The sequence below is a fragment of the Salmo salar genome, chromosome 12 (assembly GCF_965601325.2).
Source record: "Salmo salar chromosome 12, fSalSal1, whole genome shotgun sequence".
Classification (NCBI taxonomy): domain Eukaryota; kingdom Metazoa; phylum Chordata; class Actinopteri; order Salmoniformes; family Salmonidae; genus Salmo; species Salmo salar.
Window position 1 is genome coordinate 54,876,562 of NC_138302.1, and position 9,289 is coordinate 54,885,850.

General features: G+C 42.9%; 1 protein-coding gene across 2 annotated transcripts; it reads right to left on the minus strand.

Moving 5' to 3' along the window:
* Positions 1-1,534: 1,534 nt before the first annotated feature.
* On the minus strand, positions 1,535-5,160 carry LOC145859519 (uncharacterized). 2 transcript variants are annotated; one of them, XM_082959088.1, is made up of 6 exons: positions 4,522-5,160; positions 4,386-4,417; positions 4,171-4,275; positions 2,459-2,539; positions 2,111-2,151; positions 1,535-1,970 (listed from the first exon to the last, which is right to left on the minus strand). In XM_082959088.1, exons 3-6 carry the CDS (start codon positions 4,262-4,264, stop codon positions 1,878-1,880), a joined length of 309 nt encoding a protein of 102 aa, XP_082815214.1. In that variant the 5' UTR covers positions 4,265-4,275; positions 4,386-4,417; positions 4,522-5,160; the 3' UTR covers positions 1,535-1,877. The 2 variants fall into 2 exon arrangements, with proteins under 2 accessions (XP_082815214.1, XP_082815213.1); XM_082959087.1 differs by lacking the exon at positions 4,522-5,160 and having other exon boundaries at positions 4,386-4,505.
* Between the last annotated feature and the right edge of the window lie 4,129 nt (positions 5,161-9,289).

Consider the following 9,289-nt stretch of genomic DNA (forward strand, 5'->3'; position numbering starts at 1 on the left):
TCCATAGCCTCCGTCTCCGCCTGTGAGAGGGGATACACATGACTCCTGGGAAGTGCAGCGTCTACCAGGAGATTTATCGCGCAATGACCCCGTCGATGGGGTGGTAATTGAGTCGCCTTCTTTTTGGAGAAGGCGAGAGCCAATTCGGCATATTCAGGGGGAATGCGCACGGTGGAGACCTGGTCTGGACTCTCCACCGTAGTAGCACCAATGGAAACCCCTAAACACCTCCCCGAGCACTCTCGCGACCACCCCGTGAGAGCCCTCTGTGGCCAAGAAACAGTGGTGTCATGACAAACTAACCAGGGTAGGCCTAGCACCACTGGAAATGCAGGGGAGTCAATAAGGAAGAGACTAATTCTCTCCTTGTGACCCCCCTGCGTCACAATGCCCAGAGGAGCGGTGGCTTCCCTGATCAACCCTGACCCTAATGGTCGACTATCTAAGGCATGAACAGGGAAAGGCACAGCCACGGGAACAATGGGGATCCCTAAACTATGGGCGAACGATCTATCTATAAAATTCCCAGACGCACCTGAATCAACGAGCGCCTTATGCGGGGAAAAATGCGGGGAAAAAGTGAGCTGGAACCCCCTCCAGTCTCCCTGCGCACCGCCCCTCCCAGCTCCATGGGTATCGGAGAGTACCCATGGGTATTGGGTGCAGGAGGATGGAACCAACAGACCCCGATCTGCTTTCCCGATGAGGCACGAGATGAGGGCGGACACCCTCTCACGGCCCAAAGGAGCCGGGTGGATGGTTGCCAGGTACAAGTCCAGCTGCAATACCTTGACTTTGATGTCCTTAAGCCATTTTGCCACAACTTTGGAAGTATGCTTGGGGTCAATGTCCATTTGGAAGATCCATTTGCGACCAAGCTTTAACTTCCTGACTGATGTCTTGAGATGTTGCTTCAATATATCCACCTAATTTTCCTGCCTCATGATGCCATCTATTTTGTGAAGTGCACCAGTCCCTCCTGCAGCAAAGCACCCCCACAACATGATTCTGCCACCCCCGTGCTTCACGGTTGGGATGGTGTTCTTTGGCTTGCAAGCCTCCCCCTTTTTCCTCCAAACATAACAATGGTCATTATGGCCAAGCAGTTTCATATTTTTCATAAAAAAACATGGAGAATTTCTGCATTTGTTTTTAGAAAATTCCACCTTGGATCTTAATGACTTAATTTAAATCAATTTAACTGTGCAGCTTTACAGTTAATGTCATGCAATTCTACTCATTTTGCCATGGGGCGGAGAGAAAGTTGCAATTATAAAGCTAATTTCCTGCAATTCTACACATTGTGCAATGGGATGGAGAGACATTTTAGACATTTTATAGATCATTTCCTGCAATTCTACACATTTTGCCATGACTTATGTCATGTTCATTTGATATCTGAGTGAGAGTGACTAACAAAATCAATTGGGGCCCCCTGTAGGTCAGGCCCCTGGGCAGTAATTCGGCCATTACTACAAGGCTTAGATTGCTAGGCAAGTTGGTCTCGCCAGCTATCTATAAAATGTTAGCTGATATGGGCTAATTGAGTGACTGTCTATGACTGACATAACAAGAGGAAAATTGCTGATGCGGAACCACATTTCGAAACTGCACGTTGTGTATGCTACTATCCTAAGTAACAGTATGTTGAGACCCCGACTGACTTCCCAACTTTTTTGGGGGGGAGGGGGGGCCTTTAGCGGCCGCTTATTTCACTTATGAATAGAAACGGCACTGCAGTAGATGATTTAGATACTTATTTACAGTAACATGATGTTTGATAAATAAAGGACATACTGCAAGAAAAAGTATTTCTGTGAGACACACATACACACATACACACACATACATAGCTACAGAAAGCCAGTGGTGTAGTGTCAGTGTGTCTGCAGAAGACTGTACAACCCATCCGGCTGGGCTGAGGTTGCTGGTCTGTCGAGGATTGGGCTGTATACGCGGTACATATCAGACTAGAGAAAAGAAACAGTTTAACTTCAGTCCTTTGATTCTACAGTACTGTAAATGTAATGTCATGTAAAAGGATGTAACATCAATCTAAAACTAAGAGTCGTTCACAATCACCAAACACAGTGGGTGATTCTGAACTTACATTCTCATTTTCAGATGACTTTCCATTTTCTTCAAAAGGACCTGTACAACACAGAGGGAGCCTGAGTGAGTGTTTGTGTGTGTGTGTGTGTGTGCACGTGTGGGTGTGGTTGTGTGTGTTACTTTGCTGTGCTTAATGTCACTTCTCCTGACTCATACCATCCTGCAGATTTACAGCTCTGTTCTCATGCTTTCAAGATACTCTAACACATTATCTTATGTATAACTTATATACATACATGCTTACTGATATGACTACCTCAGACCAAAATCCAAGCCTAAACAACTTTGAGTCCTATAAAAAGCCCCACATGTTATGAATCTTTGGGATAGAGTTAAATAGACAAACCTGATAGTATAGATTTGGATGATACATAAGGGATCAGGCTGTAGATCCCTGCATCTTCATTTGCAGATACCTGCACAGGACCTGCATCTCACAGAGAGCGACAAAGCCATAAGTTAGAGGTTGTGTGTGTGGGGGGTGTCATGACGTTGGCCTCTTTGGGTACAGGAAGGACAGTTGACCCCCTCCCCTTTGTACCATCACCCAACTTACCTTCCCCCCAACCCAGGGTTGTAAAAAACCCTCTGAGGAGAATCTCCTTCCCCATGTTTCATAGAGAGACAAAGGAAATTCTTCCAACTCATAGAATTGAAGAATCCAGCTACGAACTGATCCGCTGGTACCATTTTGTGATACTCAGAAGAGACAATATAGCCATATTACCATAAAACTGTTTATATAATAGACTCAGTTTAAGACTTGCCTCATATGGGTGTATGGAATGTATTGATAAGGATAAAGCCTTTGTAAGACATTGAGATGCTATGTACTGATGTAATGTGATAGAATTGTATTTCTGTAACCAACTCTAACTCAGTCATAGGCACGCCCCAGGGACATATACAGGACCAGGCGTCATTTGACCAGCCTGTTCGATGTGCACTATAAAACACTCCCTGATTTACATTTCTCCAGACCAGGCCTACACTCCGTTGGCACATAGGTTCTACCTTCCAATTCCTCTACTGAAAGTGAACCATACCACGTGGTTAACTTTTAGACTATTGATACCGACAGAATAAGAACAAGTCTTTGATATTAATTATTAGTCTGCAGCTAAGTAAATTATATCATCGAACGCGAAGACCAACGAAACCACCATTCTATGACGACATTAATGAATGTCGCTCTGAAAGATCCATTCTAACCGAGAGAGAGAGAGAGAGAGAACGCGGACAAAACTCCCCAACAGAACTACTCTCCAACAAGAATCAGAACGACACACTGAGCGTAAATATATATATTGATTGCAATTGTTCCCGAATGAGTGAGCCTTCAATTGTTAATGAACTCTGTGTAAACTTCTCAGCTGACCATTTACGACCCATTGTTCAACAGGCCGACCAGCCTGTTTAGCCCACAAGGGCACATTCCGATACCAATCCTTTGTTGACGATAATTACTGTTTGTATGTTTTTCTGTTAATTACTTAGTGTAGTAAATAAATGATTTTAAGACAATTGATGTATGGATGATTTTAGTAAAGACTGGGTTCGTGCAGATACAATTTACGACGTTTTGGAATGAGACTGGACTAGAGGTAAATACACCATTTAAACTTAGAAGATAATCGACCTATACTATAATAGAATATAATATTATAGTAAAGGAAAGTTATATTAGGAAAATTATAGCTTTGTAATCTGAATATTCTCCTTGGTGCCCCGACCTCCTAGTTAATTACAATTAAACGATTAATCAGTTTAATCGCGTGATAATAATTACAGGGAGCTAATTGATAAACATATCTTCAGTTTAATGGTACCCCCAAAGACACGACGGGGGGGGGTCAGAAGAAGTGAAAATAACAGGGCTTGATGTCACTTCATTCTTCTCCTCCTGACTCAAACCACCCTGGAGACCTACAGCTCTGTTCTCATACTCTTAAGATGCTTTGACTAATACATTTTAAGTTAGTATGGTTGGCATTGAGTGACCAAGTGTTATTGTGCTGAGGGTCCAATATTCACGTCCCAGGTCAGGATGAAACTCACCTGAGGACAAAAACGTGGACGGTACAAAGGTGATGACAGAATACATCCCAGCATCCCTTGAATCCAACATGGCTGCACTGCTCACAGCTCCCATCACCAAATCACCTAGAACAGAAACAATATGAAAATGAAATTAGAATATGTGTTTGTACATGCATGTGTGTAGTTGTGTTAGTAGTGTGTGCAGTGTTTGATGTATTTTGTTTGGAACATACATTGGCTGTGATCATCCTGTCTGGTTGTAGGTCTGTACAACATAAAAGTATAAGAAGGTGGTAGAACATCTCATCATGGACAATACAGAACTAAAGGTTGATACAATCTGCATCATATTCACAAGGGGAATCTTACCTCTGGGAATTGTTCTTCTCTGAAAAACAAATTAGGCCATATCATTATTGTTATTTTGAATATAGCCTACCCTATACAATATGACCAAAAGGAGTTGCTAGATTAAACCATGCCAAAGGCAATTACATTAATATGACAAAGGAAAATGTTTGCAAATTATTTGTTATGCAGAATCAGAAATACTCACTGGTCCTCCTGCAGAGACAGACAGCTGTCAATCCCATCAGGAACACGCCCACTCCAGAAGCCATACACACTGCTGTCTGCCATAATTGCACCGCTGTTTGGTGACATGATGACATCAGAAGAGGTCATTAGCTCTTAATCCAAATGTAAATACTTCAAGGATAGACAGGTGTTAGAATACCACATTATTATTAGCCTGAGTAAATGTTTCCGTTTTCATATATGTGAGAAAAGACAGCTAGTCAGCTAAACATTTTACACTTACATTTGAGTCTGTGAAGGGAAATGTTATGTTTGTGCTTTTCTAATAACCATTTCGACTGGGTTCATGCAAATGACTGATTGATCGTGCCTGGGAGGAATCCTCACTGTCAGTATAAGCAATTTGGCAGTATGCCCAGAACATTGTTTTGAGAACCGAAAGGGGTTTCTCAGTTTCAAGGGCTCAGCTTGAAGAGAAGAAGCCTCGTGAGGTATTGGTTGGTCACATGCATGAACCAAACGTTAATGATAAATTAATTATAAATAAAGAATAAGCTAAATCTTGCAAATATAGCTTGTCTATTTAAGCACTATATAAGAGAACTAATGGGACTTCTCCGGCGGAGCTCCCGACCGATGTTTACTATGGTACATTAAGTTTGTTGGAACCTCTCCAGCTTGTTGATAATAAAGAATGATTAATTTAATATTGACTTCAGGTGTCACTGATGGAAATTTCCACGACTAGTCATTTAGCAGAGGCTCTTATCCAGAGTGACTTACATTAGTGCATTCCTCTTAAGATAGCTTGGTGAGGCAACAACATATCACAATCACAACAAGTACATTTTCCCTCAACAAAGTAGTTATCAGCAAAGTCAGTTCTAGAAGGAAAAGACAAGTGTATTTTTGCTGTGGGATTACTAAATAAGGATACTTACCCAAAACTCTTTTTGGACTGTTTGAATTCACAACGCTTTCTGTGGAGCTTTGACCTCCTGTGCACATACAAGATAGAGACGGTTTGTTAACAGTTAACACACATCACAACTTAGTCAACACCAATAAACAAAAATTGTGTGGTCATACTCACTTTCAGTTGGACTCTTTGGGGTGTCAGTTGTCAAGGTAGGACTAACAGTCAAATCTGGTGCAAAGCAAAGTCATTGGATCTGGTTATACAATAAGGTATCTTAATGGGATGATTTAATCAATCCAATATCAACCTCTTTTCTAGTAATTAGGCACATTTGTGATGAAAAAAAGAATAGAAATACCTGGGTAAGATAATATAAGTCAATTATTTTACTAACTAAAGATTACCAACACACCTGATGTAGGATTCACTGCTGTGCTGGGGGCCAAAGGAGAGGTCAAACCAGGTGAGAAGAGATGAGAAGAGAAATGTAAATTTGTTTCAAATAAAATAAAATAAAATGGTTTTGTCACATGCGCCGAATACAACAGGTGTTACAATACAACCTTACCATGAAACACTTACTTTCAACAATGCCGTTTTATTAAGTAAGTAAGTAAACAAATACAATTTTAAAAAGTAACACAATAAAATAACAATAACGAGGCTATATATAGGAGGTCATTCAGGTAATATGTATATGTAGGAAGATGAAAAGTGACTATACATAGGGAATAAACAGCGAGCAGCAGCAGAATAAAAAGGAGGTCAATGCAAATAGTCTGGTTAGTCATTTCATTAACTGTTTAGCAGTCTTATGGCTCGGGGGTAGAAGCTGTTAAGGAGCCTTTTGAACCTAAACTTAGCAATCCTGTACCACTTGCCATGCAGTAGCAGAGAGAACAGTTTATGACTTGGGTGGCTGGAGTCTTTGACAATTTTTAGGGCCTTCCTCTGACCCCACCTGGTATAGATGTCCTGGATGGCAGGAAGCTTGTCCCCAATGATGTACTGGGCCGTACACAGTACCCTCTGAAGTCGGATGCCGAGCAGTTGCCATACCAAGTGGTGATGCAATCAGTCAGGATGCTCTCGATGGTGCAGCTGTATAACTTTTGAGGATCTGATGACCCATGCCAAATCTTTTCAGTCTCCTGAGAGGGGATAGGCATTGTCATGCCTTCTTCACGACTGTCTTGGTGTGTTTGGACCATGTTAGTTTGTTAGTGATGCGGACATCAAGGAAGTGGAAGCTCTCAAACCCGCTCCACTACAGCCCCGTCTATGTGAATGGGGGGCGTGCTGAGGGAGCGCTTGTTGTCCTGGCATCACACTGCCAGGTATCTGACCTCCTCTCTATGGGCTGTCTCATCATTGTCGGTGATCAGGCCTACCACCATTGTGTCGTCGGCAAATTGAATGATGGTGTTGGAGACGTGCATGATCACGCAGTCATGGGTGAACAGGTAGTACACAAGGAGACTTAACACGCACCTCTGATGGGCCCCTGTGTTGAGGATCAATGAGGCAGATTTTGTTGTTGCCTACCCTTACAACCTGGGGGCGGCCCGTCAGGAATTCCAGGATCCAGTTGAAGAGGGAGGATTTTAGGCCCTGGGTACTTAGCTTAGAGATGAGCTTTAAGGGGAACTATGGTGTTGAACGCTGAGCTTTAGTCAACAAACAGCATTCTCATGTAGGTGTTCCTTTTGTTCTGTTGGGAAAAGGCAGTGTGGAGACCAATAGCGATTGCATCATTTGTGGATCTGCTGGGGCGGTATGTGAATTGTAGTGGGTTCTAGAGTTTCTGGGATTATGGTGTTGATGTGAGCCATGACCAACCTTTGAAAGCGCTTCATGGCTACAGATGTGAGTGCTACGAGCCAGTAGTCATTTAGGCAGGTTGCCTTGGCGTTCTTGGGCACAGGGACTATGGGGGTCTGCTTGAAACATGTCGGTATTACAGACTCAGTCAGGGAGAGATTGAAAATGTCCGTGAAGACACTTGCCAGTTGGTCAGTGCATGCTCTCAGTATGTGTCCTGGTAATCTGTCTGGCCCTGCGGCCTTGTGAATGTTGACCTGTTTAAAGGTCTTACTCACATCGGCTAAGAAGAGCGTGATCTCACAGTCGTACGAAACAGCTGGTGATCTCATGCATGGTTTAGCGTTGCTTGCCTTGATGCAAGCATAGAAGGCATTTAGCTCGTTTGGTAGGCTTTCGTCACTGGGCAGCTCACGGTTGGGTTTCCCTTTGTAATCCATAATAGTTTGCAAGCCTTGCCACATCCGACGAGCATCAGAGCCAGTGTAGTAGGATTCAATCTTAGCCCTGTATTAATGCTTTGCCTGTCTGATCGTTCGTCTGAGGGCATAGCAGGATTTCTTATAAGCATCTGGATAAGTGTCCCTCTACTTGAAAGCGGCAGCTCTATTACAGGATGTTGCCTGTAATCCATGGATTCTGGTTGGCATATGTACGTACAGATGACGTCGGTGATTGATGTGGTATACTCCTCAATGCCATCGGATGAATCCCAAAACATATTCCAGTCTGTGCTATCAAAACAGTCCTGTAGCTTAGCAAGCGTGTCATCTGACCACATCCGTAATGAGCGAGTCACTGGTAAGTCCTGCTTGAGTTTTTGCTTGTTAGCAGGAATCAGGAGGATAGAATTATGGTCAGATTTGCCAAATGGAGGGCGAGGGAGTGATTTGTACACATCTCTGTTTGTGGAGTGAAGGTGGTCTAGAGATTATTTTCTCTGGTTGCACATTTCACATCCTGGTAGAAATGAGGTAAAATGGATTTAAGTTTTCCTGCATTAAAGTCCCCAGCCACTAGGAACGCCGCTTCTGGATGAGCATTCCCTTGTTTGCTTATGGCCTTATACAGCTCGTTGAGTGAGGTCTTAGTGCCTGCATCGGTTTGTGGTGGTAAATAGACAGCTGCAAAAAATATAGATAAACTCTCTTGGTAAATAGTGTGGTCTACAGCTTATCATGAGATATTCTACCTCAGGCGAGCAAAACCTCTAGACTTCCTTAATATTAGAGATTGTGCACCAGTTGTTATTGACAAATAGACACAGACCACCACCCTTCTTCTTACTGGAGGTTTATTGTTCTGTCTTGCCGATGCAGGGAAAACCCAGCCAACTGTATATGATCCATGTCCTCGTTCAGCCATGACTCGGTGAAACATAAGATACGGATGGTAAAGCAGGATTATCCACTTGCAGACGAATTCTCACCAGGCATCAGGATCTGCGGCCCCTGTATCGGCGTCTCCTCTTCATGCGAATGACGGGGCTTTGGGCCTGGTCTGTGAAGAGACGTAAATCTTTCTCCTTCAATTCATTAAAGAAAAAATCTTCGCCCAGCGAGGAATCGCTGTTCTGATGTCCAGAAGCTCTTTTCGGTCATAAGAGACGGTGGCAGAAACATTATGTACAAAACAAATTACAAACAACGCAAAAAAACATCCAGAATAGCACAATTGGTTAGGAACCCATAAAACGGCAGCCATCCCCTCCGGCACCATTCATATTTAACACAGGTAGAACAATTTAGCGTACAAACAGCCATGAATAAGTCTATGAGTAAACCTGTTGGAGCTTTAGTGAATTAGAGTGAACTAACAATGCAATTGCAAAGTAAGGGATACTTACTAGTTGGTCTCACT

What these genes read in the sequence shown, in the direction of transcription:
- LOC145859519 (XM_082959087.1), bottom strand. Translation starts at nt 4,428, where the DNA reads ATGTTGTACAGACCTACAACCAGACAGGATGATCACAGCCAAT. An exon ending in GTCCACGTTTTTGTCCTCAG is followed by an intron (nt 2,540 to 4,170) that starts GTGAGTTTCATC and finishes TGTGAGATGCAG; the next exon opens with GTCCTGTGCAGGTATCTGCA. An exon ending in ATCCAAATCTATACTATCAG is followed by an intron (nt 2,152 to 2,458) that starts GTTTGTCTATTT and finishes TGTGTTGTACAG; the next exon opens with GTCCTTTTGAAGAAAATGGA.